Source organism: Onychostoma macrolepis, chromosome 07, assembly GCF_012432095.1.
Source record: "Onychostoma macrolepis isolate SWU-2019 chromosome 07, ASM1243209v1, whole genome shotgun sequence".
In the NCBI taxonomy this organism is placed as follows: Eukaryota; Metazoa; Chordata; class Actinopteri; order Cypriniformes; family Cyprinidae; genus Onychostoma; species Onychostoma macrolepis.
The window spans coordinates 37044245-37063555 of NC_081161.1; the positions used below are offsets into that span (position 1 = coordinate 37044245).

Here is a 19311-nt window from a genome sequence, read left to right on the forward strand (position 1 = left end):
CATTTAGAGTAGCCTACATATATTGATGTGTTGTGTTCCCTTTTTTAACTTGGTCTTAAAAAGCTATTTGAAATGTAAATGTACCTCAATAAAACCTGCAGAAACCCTGTTTTTGATGTTTCTGTACAAATTAGTTTACTGTTATGCTAAAATGAGTTATGTTGTAGTAGAGGACTTGCTTCTACTTTGTTTACATCAATAGACAGAGAGAGAGAGATCAATGTAGTATGTAAAGGTTTAATTTAGCCTACATAGCCTATATCAGACATAATAGGCCTACAGTTGCTGCATGGGATTATTTTAAACTTGCATCTCTGACTCAGACTCGCAGCTTTTGCCTCTGTTTCGGTTTTGGCTTGATTGCTTTCACTGCTGTCAGGTGGGGCTTTCTTAAGAACAACAGGTTTAACCGGGACAAGTATGGATAAACTGCTAACAGATTTAGTGACAAAAGCAGTGTGGTTTTGTTGACACGTGATGTTAGAAACTATGGGGAACACTCCCTGAAAAACCCTTCATCTGAAACTGGGATGTGGAGGAATAATCATTCACTTGTCTTTTCGTTATGAAATCAATGAGACAAGACTAAAGCAAAATACTTAAAACAAGATATTCGTTTTAGTAAAAGACCTTTGGTCACCTAAAACATAAATAATCAGTAATAACATCAGAAGCATACGAAATAAATGTTAATCTCTCTTGAAAACAGCTAATCTAAAGCCTGCTTTAATTTGTCGGTGCACCGAAACCCGGAAATAAAGTGCGCTCGCGCGAAGGGGGGTGGACCAACTGTGGCAAATTCAAGAGCGAAAAAAAAAAAAAGTTCTCCTGCGAAGTGCGAACAAGTTTAGTCTCTCTAGGGAAACCTACACGGACATGCCGTTTGATGAGCTGAAGCACATATCGATATATAAACTACGAATCTATGGACTAATAAATGGATGAAACGCGCAGAATGGAACGTGCAATGAAAGCGTGCTCTTGAAAATTTAGTAAGAGATGAGGCCATAATTATCGGTACGGTTTACTTAGTTCTCTTATACCAGTACTCGTTCTTTTTATATTTATATTATTCATGAATTATTTTAATTTTATTTTATTTCTGTGACTCGTCGTTCAAAGTGAATTACCGGAAAAACACAACTTGGGTTTAGTTTTGAAAAAGATGCTTTTTGCTTTCACAAGGCAACACCCGACTGATATTTATAGCGAAACCATCCAATGGAAACAACTGGTTTAATTAATCTTTTCTAATCGAATCCTGATGTTGTCAACACCAGTGGTCTCACAGCGTTGGACGTTTACAGCGTAAAGGACCTCTATTAGGGCACACCACAGTTAAAAGAATTGTTCGCATCGACGGTATTCTTTGTAATTACCAAAATGACTGTCAAACTGGATTTTGAAGAATGTCTGAAAGACTCCCCGCGATTCAGGTAAGCTACTCTTTTTTTTTTCAAAAAAATCATACTGAAAATATTTAACAACACAACATAATATAATAATACTATATGATAATAATAATAATTATAACAAAATGATTTATTGTGCTAAATGATAAATATTAATAATAATATCGACTGTACATTATGTATCAATATTTTTTACTAAAGACAGGTCACGTGCACCACATTAAAATGATAAACTTCACTGTCATGTGCTGAAGGGATGACGTAGCAGGTTTCTTTCCAAGCAGTTCCAGGATCAGGTCAATGGTTTCTTAATGGTGTTAGCCCAGACGTGCTTGATTTAAAACTGATCTCAGATCAGCGTCGAATGTAGCCACGACGGTTAGTGTAGCGCACAGCACTGGAAAGAATTTGCTTGGGTCCATACAGAAGGAATGAATGGGAGGATGATTAAGTGGCTCTGTGGACAGTAGGAGGGGAATTTTTTTTTTTTCACTTTGATGGCCTTTTTTACCGTTTACGTGAATGTGTAATGCTATTGTATATTGTCTAGAAAATAATTTCTTTAAAGGATATTGTAATAGGAATAAAATGTTGTTTTAAATTTCTTTCTTTCTTTCTCTGGTTTGGCTGTAGATTTTAGTGGGCAGCATAATGGAAAGTTTGAGTGCCATGTTTTAGTGGCTGCAGAGGGAACAGACTCGGAGGGTGTAGTGAGTTCAAAAATTAGGTCATCTCCACTCAGAAATTTACTTGCATAAACACACACAATATCTCTTTTCATCTGTCATATGAGGATCTAAACATACAGAACATGTGGAACTCATCTACACCAAACATACAGCCGCGCTTTTGACCTTCATACACCGAAAGCAACTGAAAAGAAAGTTCGCATGAAGGTGTAAGAAGGCCACTGGCTTGAACACATTCGAGGCCTAGTTTACTTCAGACTGCGGCTGCCTCCGGTTGCTAAGTGACGACTGGGTAGTGGTGGGGGAGCAGGAAGTGAGACGAGAGATACTGAAATGATAAACAGGAGACAGGAAGTGTGTTTTAGGGGTGGATTGCTTCGGAAGCTACAACTTTTTCTTCAATACACACACATTTATGCATGAAAACAGTGCGTTTACGATGCATACGCATCCATGTAAGCTCACGTTAAGGCTGGAATACATTACAGATTCTAAAACACTAGGCATTATACACTTGCCAGCTTTGTTAACGGTTACAGAAACTGGGCATCATAGACTACATGATTGAGGATCACAGACAGATTTAAATCATGTTGACCACAACAAAATCACGCAATCCTCTTTGCTAGGAGATGCATAAGTGAAAACAACGTGTTTAAAAAATGTCTCGACATCTCAAACATGCTATATTCTCCAACTGGATATAATCATTGTCTGAAGCTAAAAAATCAGTCTGTGATCATCATATGCGATTTTCTGTGAAATCTGTCAGCTTTGCAGACTTTCAGCAACTAGCGTCGACTCGCCTAGATTGAAATTGGAGCAAAAATCATGCAGTGTTTTCCAGGTTTAACTCAAATAACACATAGTATGGCAAATTTTAAAAAAATAATAATTTTAGCATTTTTTGTAATATTATTTTTCTCATTTACCGTTTCTGTGTTAATAATTACATTCAATTTTGAGTTGAAGAGTGTAAGCAGCATATTTCTGTTTGTCTGTACTGTATGTGAGAAAGCGGGAAACCACAAAGATCAGAGTTATTTTTCTCTGTGCTCTTTGAGAAAGTCTGTCACACATAAGCAAATATTCAGTAATACAAGCCCACATTTTAATACATATATGCAGCCCTACTGAATGAAATAATAATAGTTCCCTTGACTAACTCGGTTGTGTTTTGTGCAAGCAAATGTAGCGTTTTTAAAAGGTTGAGTTAAGTTAAATGGGATATCATTATTTTTTTCAGTTGTGTGTGTGAAAAAGCATGTGCTATGTTTCAACAGGGCAGAAATCGAGAAGGTGGAGGTCAACGTTAATGAGCTGGAGACGAGACTTGAGAAGGTGAGGAAATGCTGAGAGACTCATCATTAAGTGCAGAATCACTCTGACTAATGTTCATACTTATGAACAAACCATAAATGTCAGAATGTAACTCGTTCTACTACGGACATTATCGATAGCTCAAAACATGGCTTGTTGAGGAGAAAAATGAAAGTAGTACTACTTTAAGTGCTCAAGCTTATGACTTTGCACCTTGTGAATGATAAAACATAAAACAGGTGAAAAAAGAATCCCGTAGACTTATATTGACATCATATCTAGAGATTTGGGCCACTGTTTATTTGTCCACAGTGAGTTTTGCATGTTTATGCACCACACCCACTCACGTTTTCTTCAGAATGTGTAAAAAAGTCTCTGCTACTGTTTTAAACCATAACAGAACGCAGTCTCATATTTAGACTTACACCATAAATACACAATAGACACCCAAATATCATTACTGCAGGGTTTATGTGCTTGACCTTCAGTGCTCAATTCCCTAAATTGAAACAAAGTCATTGTTCCTCTCTTCTGGCGTGCGTATCCCGCTCTATGGTCTTGTGAAGAGATATAGTGTTATGCAGAGGAACTACAAAGAGGAATTGCCAATTGAAAAGCTTTTAACCACAATTCAAGATAATTTCCCTTGAATTTATTAGACTGGACGGTTTCAAACCACACTATTCATCTCATGATACTTTGTTTAACAATTGCTCACAAAATTTGTTTCTGAAGTTTTCATGAGGTTTATGTGTATGTTGTGAATAACATGACATTATTTAACATCCTGGAAAAAAACCTGTGTTTGTGTAGTTGGTGAAACAGTGCCACACTATGCTGGATGCAGGCCGTGCCTATTGCCAGAACAGTAAGAGCTTTGTAAATGGCCTCAAAGAGCTGGGACACCACTGTTCTGAGGACCGAACCATGGGGGTGAGTGTATCAACAGTCCTGCAACGAATTTCAAATGAGCATTACTTACTGTACACAAAACCCACGTGGGCTAGCTGATACCTGGGATGGTAAATGAACATGTGATCACCCACAACAGCATCAAAATAAGAAGGAAGTGATACAACATTATTGTCAATTCCAGAACTCTTTGATTACACGCGTGACTGTACAGTAGATTCCAGATCAATATGAGAAACAACAAAAATGACCAGTGTAGTGTAAAATATGGGATGTGAAGATGTGTGATGGTCTCATAGAGGTTGGAAGCGTTTGAGACAAAGATTTGAAAATACTATTGTAAGTGCTAACAGAACAGAACATATGTGTACCTAGACATTATGAATAAAGAAAACATGGGAAAAAATAAAGAGACCGCTGGAAAATGATCAGTTTCACTGGATTTTCAATTTATAGCTATGTGTTTGTGTAAAACATAATTTTAGTTTTATTCTGCGAACTACTTATGACGTTTCTTCCGAATTTTAAATAAAATGTTGTCATTTAGAGCATTAAATGACAGTTGGTCAAAATAACAGGTAACACTGTACAATAACATTAGTTAACATGAACTAAGAATGAACAATACTTCTACTTGGAAAATGAAGATCCTTTGTAGTTATATGAGTTGAAAATGATTGAAAGTTGATAGAATCCTTATAGAGGCTGCACTTCTTTCTTTCAGGAATGTTTAGAAAAGTTTTCTAAAAAGCTGTCAGACATTGTCACTGCTCAAGAGGTGAGTCGAGTTCTTTCTTTTTACTTTTACTGTTACTACTGGTGACCAATGTGCCAACAATCTCTCTGGAGATCCTGTTCCTGTTTTTACTTTTCTTCTGGCTTGTGTCCCATTCCATTAATGATGTCTCTCCCCACAGGAGGTGATTGAAACCACACAAAAGTCTGTGAAGTTGAAGCTACAGAATTTTGTGAAAGAGTAAGGTGTTTTCTTCCTCTGCCTCTTCACTAAGGCACATTTTCTGTATCAAATCTTCTATTCTCTATAAATCTCATACACTTTTTCCATTTATTATTGCAACTATTAACTTCTTCTCTACTGTATCTCTCCTGAAGGGATGTGAAGCGTTTTAAGGATGTACGGAAGGAGTTTGAGCGTAGCAGTGAGAACCTGGAGACGGCACTGAGCAGGAACGCACAGGCACCACGCGGAAAACAGCACGAGGTGGAAGAAGCCAGCAATAACCTCCTGAACGCACGCAGAGCCTTCAGATCAGGGGCACTGGACTATGTGCTGCAGGTACAAACATATACAGTGGCCTAAGAATGTATTTGGACTCTTGAGTCACATTTAAATCTATAAATATCTTTGCATCATATACTGTAGTACAGTATCAAACTAACTGGCATTTATCTGAACACACTTTTACAAAAAATGCAAAAAAATATATTAGGGTGTAAGCTATAAAACAACACTGCAGATATTGTTCAAAATGAAAAAGAAAACAGTATTATGCCATTTTCTGGTTATCACATACCAATTGTTTGCAGATTTGATTTATTATTTAATGCAATGAAAATCATACAGTATTTGTTTTGTATACCAAGATATATTATTGGCATTCTCTTTCCTCCTAACTTTAGATTAATGTCATTGAGTCCAGGAAGAAGACTGAAATTCTAATGGCGGTATGTGTCATAATGTAATATATACTGTATATAATCTGTATGAGGAATCTTCTTATAATGATCAGGACTGAATGGTAACTTAAAGTCATTCTCGCTTGTGTGTTTGTCTTCTGTGTGAATGCGTGTCAGATGCTTTCTCTTATGGAGTCCCAGGCTTTGTTCTTCCAGCAAGGCTACCAGTCACTCACAGAACTGGAAAGCTACCGCAAGCAACTGAGTGAGGAGGTAAGAAATGTGTCTGTCAGTCTGTCTATCCATTCGTCTAGCTATCGATCAGCTAATATGCATGTCAAAAGTGTGTAAAGCTGCTTGGACACATGACTGAAAAAAGAGGAAGGAAAGGAAAAGTGTGAAGTACCAATTAGGACAAATGCAAGTGTTACTTTGAGGGGGAAACATATCGAATTGATCATTTTGTAAAGTAAAAAAAAATCAGAAGTGTAAAATTTGAATTGAAAAAGAGGACAGAAGGTCTACTGACAGGAATGTGATGGTACATTCAGAGATCACATGATGGCCCATCATGACAGGAAGTTTTCTGCCAGAGTGAGCAACAACAGGAAACAGTATTTATCACACACGGGTATTGTGTGTTGGCAAACACTTCTGTGCTTGCAGAACTGTAAAATTGCCTGAAAAACAGCTCAAAACATTTCAAGACTATAACCAAACACCAGCTGCAGTTTGTGGACTTAAGTCACATGCAAATTCTAAGATCTGCTAATATCTTTGTTCTTTTAATTCTACCGACAAGATCAGAAACTGTTCATTTGATGATTAAAAGCTGTTGAAGGTACTTTTTTTTTTGCAAAAATGTTTTGACAAAGTAATGACTTGATGTTACTGAGGAGCATAATGTTGAAATGTAGAAGTTTTAGACAGGAAACTTACTCACCTTCTACTGGCCTGCGAAAACCACAAAACCTGCTCATAGCTTCCTGTAAGCACAGGAAATGGTGAAAAGCTTAGCAAGACAAATGTCAAAGAGAGATCTCTAGTGCCTATTCATAGTAGCGATGTTCTTTAGAGCATATACAGATTGAAAACGAGAAGATGGAAACGTTGTTGGAATAAAATCAGAGCTGGCTGCGATTTAAAGATGTTTTTACAGATTTAGTGATAGAGAACCAAGACAAAAGGAAATGTAGTGTTTTGATGAAGTGGCAACAGGGAGTGGAAAAGAGAGGGGGAGAGAACAGGAAAGTCCGTGGAAGATAACAAGCGAAGGTGGAGGTGATCTTCATGACCTCTTCTTGATATAGGTCAGGAAGTTGAGCAAGTGCCAGCATGTCTTACATCCTTTCTCATTCAGTTCAGCCCTGAGTGACGTGCACTTTGACTCTTCACTCTAACTGTGGTCCAAAAACTCGCCGCACCCCAGATAGACTACAATTATAGCAGACTTATCATCACAACTCTTGACTGGAAAAGTCACATAATAACTATACGCAGCAGTGGGGATTTAGACTGAGCCACCGTGCATGTGTTTATAATTGTATGATATGCAATTAAACTTCCATTCTGAGATCTAGTTAAATGTTCCAAACCTCAGTCTCAAAGAGTTTCCATCTTTTCAGGATTTTCTATCCTATTACGTTCACATGTCCAATTCTGATTTTCAGCTCAAACCTGATGTTTGTGAGGTTGTCACATGATGTTTAAATTAGTATAAGATAGTTGTCTAAACAGGCAATGTTTCTTTGACTGCATGCGTAAATTACCATTGTAACACACATAAAACTTGTAATTTAATTTTATATATACTGTGTGTAACAAATGTAAATTGAAAAAAATACACACACTTTAGAATGTAAATTTATTTAAAATGTAAGTATATTTTATTTATTGCACACCTTTCTGTGCAATTCTTCAATAGCTCAATTCATGATTAGTTTTATTTAAAGGTCACATTGGAGACAAATCAAGCTTGCAGTTATGATGAAAATTAGATTGATGTAAAATCAAATAACTTCATTCCAACTTGACTTTCCACAATGCAAATATCTGATTAGAATCTGGTTTATTTCTACATATAACAAAGTGACCCAGGTCAGAATTTAAAATGTCAGTCACTGTGACTTTTGCTTGTTGTACTTCATCCACACACACACACACACACACACAGAAATTGGGCCTACTGTGGTGTGAACATCGCCCGTATGACTTTGATTTAGACACAAATACAAGACTGAAATGTAAAATATGATTGCCATTTTCTCCTCTTTTTCTCTAGTATACTCAACTAGTCCTGAATTCTGCAAGAGAGAAAAGGGATATGGAGCAGAGCCTTGGTGCTGTCAAGAAAAAGGTAGTAAGGCTCTCTCTCTCACACACACACACATACCATTGTATCTGTACACAAAGACACTATACATGCATCTAAGGGAAGATATATTTGTGTGTCTGTCTGTAGGATGTGTCATATGATGACTCCATAATGGACTTCAGCCCAGATGCACCCAATGGCATCGCGATGGAAGGTTACCTGTACAAGAGAGCCAGCAATGCTTTCAAAACATGGAGCAGGTACAGCACTCCAGCAATTTGTGATTCAATCACAGAAATATTAACATTATTGTAAAACAAATAATTAAAATTAATACATGAATTTATTTAACAAGCAAAGCAATTATATTACAAACATTAAACTAAATGAATTAAGAAATTAATACAAAAATATATGTAATGTACTTATTATTCATTCATTTCTTTAGCAATATCTTTAAAGCTGTAATAAATGACAATTGTTTTATTTTATAAGTAATAATTTTATATGCAACTTTGTGAGCAAGTACTAGTGTTTCTCAGTCTCTCTTCATGCAGTTATTTGTGACTGAATTAGCCCATTTGAAAACAATTTTTCTTTTAAATTCAATATAATTTTATTTCATTCATTGGCATATAGTTTTACATTTATATTTTACACCGATGGTTTCCTGTAGTAGATATGTTTGCTCTTCTGACTCTTTCCAATTTGCACATTTGTTCTTTGAGTGTGATTTGAGAGCCTGTGAGTTCTGAGATGAATTACAATCATAGTCTGACTGCATTATTAATATCTTGCATGGCCATGATGTGTGTGTCTGTGTGTGTGTTCATACTGTAGGCGCTGGTTCTCCATTCAGAAGAACCAGTTGGTTTACCAAAAGAAACATAATGTAAGTATCACATTGTTTAACACAAGGATAACATAGCATTAACTAAAAAAGCCCCGTTCAGCCCGATTTTGCCACGATCTGCTTGACGTAGGGAGTTGTGGGAATTCGTAAACGACAATGGGTGTCGGGACGCACGATTCAATCGTTTCATCTCGTGTAGTGTGTCATAGTGCACGACACCTCTGTGACACTTCACGATGTCAACACAGAAAGACTAGCATGTTTAATTTTTTGTCCGTCGTACATGACAAGTTCCATCACATCTGTGACACTGGCCAATAGGAGCACAGAAGCGCCTTTGTACAAGCCTTCAAACATGCCGAAACAAAAGGTAGACAATAGTATCGGTCTTGCTAGGTGTAATTTTACAATGGAGGAAATGTTCGTAGAGCAACGGCAACAATACTCCTGCATTTATGATGCTATAAAAAGGTGAAATAAAAACTATTTTACCTCGGTTCTCTTTGACAGTCCATGCCATCCAGATTTGTGTCCATTGTCAGGTTTTTTTTTTGATGACAAGACAGGGCAAAACACTCTGTTTGCTAGCCATTGTTTGTTTGTCCGATAACATCACGCACGTCGTTAATGACAGCATGCGATGAATGATCGGGCAGCATCGTATAGTCTGACATGTTTCTTGCTCACGACACAAGATTTTATGAGTCAAAATCGCATAATCTGACACAGTGACTGTCGTAACCGACAAAAAAATCGTGTAGTCTGAACGGGGCTTATCAGTAATGACACATCGATTCACACACACATACTGATGCGTTTACACACCCACAAACCACAGACGAAATGTTGGGAAATTGGAAATTTATAGAGAATTGAGAAGCTATTTTAATTGTTCTCTTTTTTTGGTGACATTATACACCACACATGCAGAACACATTTGTTTTATTTAAACAAGCTCTCTGTCTCTCTGTATCAGGAGCAGATCACTGTTGTTGTGGAGGACTTGCGTTTATGCACAGTGAAGCCTTGGAGTGAACAAGACAGACGATTCTGCTTTGAGGTCGTCTCTCCCTCCAAGTGAGTCTCTCTGTGTGTCTGTACACAAATCTGCCAGAACTGGAATATAATGTGTATGTGTATTTTTGAGCATGCAACATTTTTCTGATTCCTGTGTTCGGGTTCTGGCTGTATTTAGATTGTAAACAGTCCTGTAAATATGTTATTTTGCATTTAGACAAGTCTGTGCATAACCCGCCCATGCTCCAAATGACTGGATCTCTGTATGTGTGTGTTTGTGTAGGAGCTGTTTATTACAGGCTGATTCAGAGCGACAGCAGCAAAGCTGGATCAGCGCTGTCCAGAACAGCATCGCCTCAGCATTCCAGGACAGAAGAGATGACAATCTTGGCCCTGTATGTCACGCACATTCACATTTAACTAAACACCTAACTGTAGACATGCAGTACCATAGACTATATTACTACAGGCTAGGTATGTCAGAAGCACCATGTCTACACTAAGGTAAATATTGATGTAACGATAACAATTTTTCTACAGTATTGTTAGTACTGTCTGCAGCACTCACATGCATATTTAGACGTATGCTCTGTGAATAATCATATTTTGCTATGGTCAAATGTGCTTCTTGGTCAGAATACCTTGCGTCTTGGCAGCACAGTCTTTTTGTCTTAAGTGAATGTAAACTGGTGGGGCAAATAAATCACACACATATATTAAAAGATATTAAACTTGTGCCTTTAGCCTTGCAGTGTAAATGTTAATCAAACTACACTATTATGAGAAAAAGGGAAAAGCACTTACATATTTTGTCACATTTTTTATTTTACCTTTTTAATTTAAATGTTTAATTAAATTTTAAAATTACAGTAATATTGATTACTGTGAATTTTTGTAAACCCCAACATTACCCCTATTCTTTAAAGAATATTCATTCTTTTATATATAATCTAATATAAAATAATTTTTATTTCAATTTTTTTTTTGTATGATTTTAAGTCAGAGGTACAGTAGGTGCAGCATTTAATGTTAGATTTGCTTAATTTTTTTATTTACAATTTATTATTTATTTTTAAACATGTATGTAATAAATATTACTTCTTATTTTTAGATTAAACAATTTATAAGTTTCCACTTACACACTCATGCCCAAAAGTGTGCTGAATTAAGCAGAATTAGGTAAAATGCTATATTTTAATGAAGGACATAAATGTGAGTGTTATAAAAGGATGTGTGTGTGTGTGTGTGTGTTAAACAGAGAGATCGCTGTAGCTCAGTGTCTGCGGGAAGTGTGCGTTTGAGTGCAGGGGAGCCGGAACCGTCTGGTCGGGAGGCTCTGGAGGAGGTGCAGGCCATCTCAGGGAATGGGCAGTGCTGTGACTGCGGGGAGCCTGGACCCGACTGGGCCTCTATCAATCTGGGCATCACACTGTGCATTACCTGCTCTGGCATACACAGGTAACACACATACACACACAGAATTATATAATGTATCACATGAACATGCATCTGAATCGGTTTTTGTGTTTGCAGGAGTTTAGGTGTCCACTTCTCGAAAGTACGATCCCTGACGCTGGACTCATGGGAGCCAGAGCTCATCAAAGTAAGAATGGACGTCATGCTCATATGTTCATGTATTAGACACATTTTTTAAACATGCACTTTGACTAGTTACAATTTTTTTTCACATTTTCTCTTTTTGTCCATATTGCTCTTTCTAGCTCATGTGTGAGTTAGGAAACGCAGCCATTAACAAGATCTACGAGGCGCGTATTGATGAGATCACAATCAAGAAGCCTCATCCCTCTAGTCCAAGGTACAGTAGGCGTTTATATATAGTAATCACAGAAAACCAAATAAATGTGTTTATAATTACAGTGGTGGCCAAAATGATTAGAGCACTAGTATTTTCAGCAGCTAAAAAATGCTTTTAAGTCAGTTATTTCTATCCTTTGCTGATGTGTGTCAGTAGGAAATATCAGTTTACATTTCCAAACCTTCATTTTGCCATTAATTGTAATAATCCAGTGAGATTTGTGTTTGCACAAAGAGTCTGACAACAGCCAGTGCTCCACACAGAGATCTGATCTGATCATCATCCAGTCTGTCTGGAGTGACATGAAGAAACGGAACAAACTGAGAACTGTGGCAACGTCTCCAAGATGCTTCAGGAAACCTACCTGCAAAGCTACAGTACTGTTAAAAGTTTTAGGCACTTGTGTAAAAATGCTGTCAAAAAATAATGTCATAAATAGATTTTCTTTATCAATTAACTAAATTAAATCAACATTTGGTGTGAACATCCTTTGTGTATAAAGCAGCTTTTGCCCTTGGTGCACTTGCACATAGTTTTTCAGGTAGCTTTGCAGGTAGGTCTCTTGAAGCATCTTGGAGACGTTGCCACAGTTCTTCTGGATTTAAAGACAGACTGGATGATGATGAGATCAGATCTCTGTGTGGAGCACTGGCTGTTGTCAGACTCCTTTTTTAAAAAAAGCAAAAAATCTCACTGGATTATTACAATTAATGTCAAAATGAATATTTGGAAATGTAAACTGATATTTCTTACTGACACACTACAGCAAAAGATAGAAATAACTGACATTTTTAGCTGGTGAAAATACAAGTGTTCTAATAATTTTGGCCATCACTGTAAATATAATCTGTATATATATATATATATATATATATATATATATATATATATATATATATATATAAATCTGTTTTCTCAGACAAGATAAGGAGTCGTGGATTCGTTCTAAATATGTAGAGAAGAAATTTATCCACAAGCTCCCGGAGACTGGTAGAGGAACGGTCCTGCGGCGCTCCAGTGCCCGACGGAACAGAACAACCACACAGGACAGACCCAACACACGCCCTGCCCTCAAACCCAAACCCAACCGAGCCACTCTGCCACGACTCGCGGGTACACACACACATGCCAAAAAACATGCTAGAATTTACACACATACATGCACAGTCATGCGCCCAAGAAACTGTATTTATCTTTTGTTTATCCTCCACAATTCAGCATAGAAACACATACTGTATTATTGGAACTATTGAGTTAAAAAAAATAAACGGAAATAACAAAAAATAAATAAAGGAATAGTTCACCCAAAAATTTTATCAACCTCAGAACATTCAAGATGTTGAAGAGTTTGTTTCTTCACCAGAGCAGATTTGGAGAAATTTAGCGTTATATCACTAGCAAGAGTCCAAGCAGATTTTTGCTTCATAAGAAGTTAACTTGTGGACTGGAGTGGTGTGGATTACTTATGATGTTTTTATCGGCTGTTTGGACTCTCATTCTGACGGCACCCATTCACTGCTGTGGATCCACTGGTGAGCAAGTGAAACGATGCTAAAATTCTCCAAATTTATTCCGATCCTACATCATGGATGGCCTGAGCATGAGTCATTTATTATGAATTATTCCTTCAATGTAAAGTAAATGAAAAACTAAAGTGCAACTAAACTAAAAACAGTAGTTGAAAAACGAACTAAACATAAATAACTGTTTTAGTAGTCCTCAAATACTAATCACATGGAATAACCTGACCTGTGTGTCTGTGTGGGGGAAGACATCCTACATGCAGATGGCAATAAGATGCCAGTAAAGTTACTGATACTGATAACAAAGATGGTCACTAATTATACCACAGACACCAGAGAGAACCTTGCATTCTGTTATAAACAAACTTTCATGTAGCTTGCAGTCAAGAGTGCACAAGTATGCTGAGCAAAGTCGGTTTCGTCAACATTAAACTGTATCCTCTTGTGGTTTTGTTTTTAAATGATGCAACTGAAATCCTGAAGATGCAGCTGGGTAATAATAATTCAGAGTAAATTAAATACTGCATCAGAGTGACATTAAACTTTGGAAAATCTGAAAGTCATGGTAATTAATAAAAAAAAAAGTCATGATGGAAATTAGTACAGTCTTTAAAAAAGGTTAATGGAAAAATTATGGAAATTAATACAATTTTAAAAGGTCACTGGAATTTCTATATTCGGTATAAATATAGAAAACGTGAGTGTATTTGTCACAAAAGACTGGGGAAAAAATGTAAATTTATTGGACAAAGTTTTGTTGCTTCCCCAACTGATTGCTTGACTGTTATCACTTAAAAATATATGAAAACTAAATATAAATATGGCTATAAAATAAAACCTAAACTGTCACTATCAAAAATAAACAATAACCAAACTGAAATATACAGTAAATCTGAAAATTGCATTAAAAATAGGAATGAATGCAAAACTGTAGTAACTGTAGTTGTGACACACAAACGAGCATGAAGACACTAGGACATTGAAACAATGAAAATAAGTGTCTCTTCCAGTTTCTACGGATCTAATCAGTGGTCTGTTGCTTGATGTTTTCCCTACAGGCCTGAACCCAAGTGACATAATGAAGAACAATTCCAGCTCTCATAAAGGTTATACACACACACACATGCACACACAGATATGATGTTCACACATCCATTTGACCATACAAACTCCTCCTCACTCTCTCACTCTCTATGTACAGATAATGAAGAAGAGGAGGATCTAAGTGGTCTTCATCCTGGGGCTTTGCTTTATCGATCTGCGGCAATGCAGCATTTCCCTCTCATGGCAGACGCTCTGGCGCATGGCGCTGATGTCAACTGGGTCAATGTGGCTGAAGACAGCAAAACTCCACTAATACAAGCCGCTATGGTTGTAAGTGTGTGTGAGAAAGAGAACGAGTCCGTTGTTCATGATCTGAGTGTGTGTTGCATAATTGTAACAGTGAGTAATTACTGTGTATTTCTCTCTGCAGAATTCCTTGGCAGCCTGTGAGTTTCTCCTACAGAACGGTGCTAATGTTAACCAGGTGGACTCAAACGGGAGGGGGCCACTACACCATGCTACCATACTGGGACATACAGGGTAACACAGGCTTAGATACTAGGGCTGGGTAAAAAAAAAAAAAAAAAAAAGTAGTTTTTCTGATTATTCTTCATTTTAACAATTGCAATACTGATTCTTAAAATCCTAAGATTGATCTTTTACACTCTGTCAGTGTTTCCTGCAACACTTTTCAGCAGTGGTGCACCCTGCTGTTGAATATATGATATTGCAGCTGAATCTAAAGCCTTGTTGCAAAATATCATACATTTATGTACCACCATCTGATAAAGTACAAAAATGAAATTATAGAAAATGAACTGCACTGTTTGGGCCCTGTTATTTATATATATATATATATATATATATATATATATATATATATATATATATATATATATATATATATATATATATATATATATATATATATATGGGTAGTTGATGTATCAACGTGTCCTATAGTGTGACGGAAAAATGTATTAAAAAAAAACCCTCTAACATTGAAGATAAACCTCTCTCATGCTAAGAATGAAGATACATTTTTCTCATGTTATTTGTATGTTACATTTTTTTTTTTTTTTTACATTTTTGCTATGTCACACCATAGGACACAGTCCAATTTTTCTTTGTCAACTAACCATATATATATATATATATATATATATATAAAAAGACTTAAAGAAATAAAAACTGAAGAAGATCATTTAAATGCATGCCTTAATATTTATTTGATAGAATATGAGACATAAAAGCACAATAATATAGCATTACTAGTGTAGTCTGATTCATTGAATGACTCTCTTAAATGATTTTTTTGTGAATAAAAAACATATGGTGCAACCACACAAACAAACTTTTTATACTTTTTAACTGCAGTTCATCATTTAATAATAATTTACATATTACATATTATATTGACAGTTTTACATAAGAAATACAATTTCATTTTTACTTTAGTTAGTGTCCACAGAGCAGTTTTTGGTTGTTGATTATTATCTATTAAAGTACAAAATGAAAATAACAGAAAATGTACTGCATAGTTAGGCCCTGTTAGTAATTTTAAAAATCAATATTTTTGTAATGTACCGATTTTGAAGGTCCCTTAGAATTTTTTTCATATGTAAGCAAATTGGACATTATACTGTATGTCCAAATGAATCCGAATCGAATGAAACCTATATGAAATCAGAATTTAAAAAATGACTCACGAACTGAATCAAATCCGTATCAATACTCAGTGTTGCTGTTATACATGTACAGTCATGTTACTCAAACGTTTCTCTGTGTTGTCGTAGGTTGGTGTGTCTGTTTCTTAAGAGAGGAGCGGACTACAACGCAAAAGACACTGATGACAAGGACCCAATCGGCATTGCCATAGATAACGCCAATGCTGACATCGTCACGCTGTAAGTAGTCTTAGAGAGTATCAGCTGAAAAGGACACTAATTAGCTTACAGTACATTTGATGAGGTGCTTCCTGCTAATAACTCAATTAACATATCATTCACTGTGCTTTTCCTCCTAGACTCCGGATAGCCAAGATGAACAAGGAGATGCGGGAGATGGATGGCACTCCATCAGGTCATTCTGAGGGGCGGGGCTCTGGTGGGGGGGGCGGGACTGGGTCTGTGATTGGACACACTAAGAAAAGCTTTCAAACTATCAAGAACCATCTCAGTGGTCGGGCACCAGGTGGTCAGAATTAACCGACTGTAAATTTAAAATTGAAAGCTGAGCTCAACAGAGAATTTAAAAAAAGAAAGGACAGTATGTGGATTTGAGCACTTTGATAAAGCACTTTAAAATGTATAGAGACACTGAATGTTAATAGATTAACACTACGCATCAGTAGCAAGAAATGAATCGGACTTCTGTTCAGTGCTTTTAGTACCTATGCTAATGCTTTGATAAAGTGTTATGTAGTATGTTTTATAAGGTGGTATTAGTACTGTTTGTACCGAGAATGGTTTTGCATGAGTAATGTGACTTTTGCATTTACACAAATCTGCTCCTGTTTGTATGGCTGGTGTTTGTTCAGCTATTAGAAACACCGCAAGTGGAATGTATAGTGGTTTTTCTCTGTCTGTCAAAATCAGAATACTGCTCCACTAACAAGTTATATTTGATTTATTTAATGTTCATTCAGACCTGATTAGGCATTACAACTTTGTAAAGGATAAACTCCACAGCCAGTCATTACAGAGCTTGCAAGTCATCTGTCTATCTATCTATCATTCTATATATCACTCTGTCGCTCCATCCATCTACCGTTCTATCATTCTGTCTATCTATCCTTCTCTCTCTCAAATTGTCTAATTATTTATCTAATCATACCATTTATCTAAAGTTGTTGCCTTGCAAGCACTAGTAATTCCTTCAGAAAATTCAAATGATTCAGCTGTTATGGGATGGGCATGAATATTTAGCATTGTATGGGATATCATAACCATTCAACCCACGTTTACAGTTGGCCATCATAAATATATTCAAAGCTTCAAACTGCAAATGCAGTCTAAAGTTTAGCTCATGGTGATCATTTGTTATGATCACTTTTAATATTTGGCTTTCCAGTAGGATTCTGTTACTCTGAATCTGATACTCTTATTGCAGTGCCAGATGTTTACAGGTGTGCTTTCTTGTGGTGCTTATGCTTTCTGCATCTGTTGTTTTGCTGTGGGGCTTGTTTAAGGCAGTTTGTCCATCTGTGTCTCTGTATACAAATCTGTTTTTGCTGTTTGTGCGTGCGTGTGTATGTGCATGTCCTGAGACGGGTGGCCAGGTGTCTACTGCTTGCAGTGTGTGTCCTCTGCACTGCGTGCTACAGGTAATTTACTGCTTCCCTATGCTTTTATGTATGCATAACTGCTGCACTTATGTACAATTATAAATCCAAATCAAAGCTTTTCCTCTAGGTGTTGGTGGTTCTCAACAAGCTGATTTAAACATCTTTTTAGACCTTGTTAAACTCTTTTAGACTCCAGGTTTCAATCACTTTCCACACACAGGGGTATAATTTTCACTCTCATACAGAATGATTGTAATACATAGTCTTGTTTGTTTTAGATGTAAAATGTGATCATGTGAACAGAGAATCTTGCAACAAATATGTAAAGGATGCAACCTGATGTTTTGCATATATGTTGTGCTGCTTATTCCCCAGACAATGTTCAGCTAATATTTTTTCTCTCTGTATTTCTTTCCTCCTACAGGTGATGATACCTATCATGACATTTTCAGGGATTTCTCCCAAATGGCTTCCAACAATCCAGAGAAGCTTAAGCGCCGTAGCGCTGACATGAAATGATCCACCTGACCACTAGATGTCAATGTTACACCAATACACACACACACATACACACACACACCAGTAGGCAAAATGAAATGCTGCTTCATTTGGTTTGTCTGGCGTACATGAGTGTGGGTCTGAACATCTGGGTTTTTGCGTATTTATCCCGGTTTAGGCTTCAGGATGTCATCAGTCATTTGGTGTTTCCTGTCAGTTATTTCTTCTTTTCACAGATGTTCTGTAGCCTAATAATTTATCATTTGAGCAAGTTTACATTCCAAATGGTATGAAAGCAAGACAAGCCAGACTGTAGAGGTGGAGCGGATGCTTCTGTGTATCTCATTTAGATGCCAATGAATATTTCCTCATTTAGATGATTTTCAGTGAACAAGTTGCTTTTCTTCTTTTTATTCACTATGTTGTGAGCCACAGTGTTAATGCAACTTGAATGTACTTGTTACTTTGGGTGAGAGATCACTGTTTTCTTGGTTCCCCTGTATAATTTTTATTTTTAAATTTCTTTTTATTTTCTTTATAATTTGTATTTCTCTTTTTATAAGAACAAAACCTGTTTGAAAATGTTCTAAACAACGTGTATAAATGAATAACCGTAAAAACGGTAGAATGTGTAGCTAAGTAAATAAATGATTCTTATTATGCGACTTGTTTTCTGAGAATTTAGCAGTAAAACCTAAAACACCATTTATACAAACTACTGTTCACTACCATTCAAAGTTTGGGGTCTGTAAGATGTATTTTTATTTTTTTTCACAGTAGTTTTATTGGGTTTTTATTAGTTTTATTTATTTATTCAAGGGCACAGTAAAGTGTTCAAAAAGTGGCAGTAAAGACATGTACGATGATACAAAATATTTATAAATGCTATTTATGCTTAGTTTAAATGATGTTTCATACCTTAACCCTTCATAAAAGATAAGAATGATCAGATGAAGAATCATGTATAAAATATAACAAGAGAACAATAG

General features: G+C 36.4%; 1 protein-coding gene across 2 annotated transcripts; it reads left to right on the forward strand.

The window, feature by feature from the left end:
• The first annotated feature begins 353 nt into the window (after window positions 1-353).
• acap1 (ArfGAP with coiled-coil, ankyrin repeat and PH domains 1) lies at window positions 354-19159 on the forward strand. 2 transcript variants are annotated; one of them, XM_058780377.1, is made up of 24 exons: window positions 354-1017; window positions 1281-1436; window positions 3385-3442; window positions 4235-4354; window positions 5058-5111; window positions 5251-5309; window positions 5447-5630; window positions 5975-6019; window positions 6149-6244; window positions 8253-8327; window positions 8433-8545; window positions 9126-9177; window positions 10115-10215; window positions 10439-10550; window positions 11414-11613; window positions 11689-11758; window positions 11877-11971; window positions 12891-13084; window positions 14553-14600; window positions 14696-14868; window positions 14969-15078; window positions 16335-16445; window positions 16565-16620; window positions 18249-19159. In XM_058780377.1, exons 2-24 carry the CDS (start codon window positions 1384-1386, stop codon window positions 18341-18343), a joined length of 2274 nt encoding a protein of 757 aa, XP_058636360.1. In that variant the 5' UTR covers window positions 354-1017; window positions 1281-1383; the 3' UTR covers window positions 18344-19159. The 2 variants fall into 2 exon arrangements, with proteins under 2 accessions (XP_058636360.1, XP_058636359.1); XM_058780376.1 differs by having other exon boundaries at window positions 355-1436.
• Window positions 19160-19311: the final 152 nt, after the last annotated feature.

What these genes read in the sequence shown, in the direction of transcription:
- acap1 (XM_058780377.1), top strand. Translation starts at nt 1,384, where the DNA reads ATGACTGTCAAACTGGATTTTGAAGAATGTCTGAAAGACTCCCCGCGA. An exon ending in GAGATGACAATCTTGGCCCT is followed by an intron (nt 10,551 to 11,413) that starts GTATGTCACGCA and finishes TGTGTTAAACAG; the next exon opens with AGAGATCGCTGTAGCTCAGT. An exon ending in ACCTGCTCTGGCATACACAG is followed by an intron (nt 11,614 to 11,688) that starts GTAACACACATA and finishes TTGTGTTTGCAG; the next exon opens with GAGTTTAGGTGTCCACTTCT.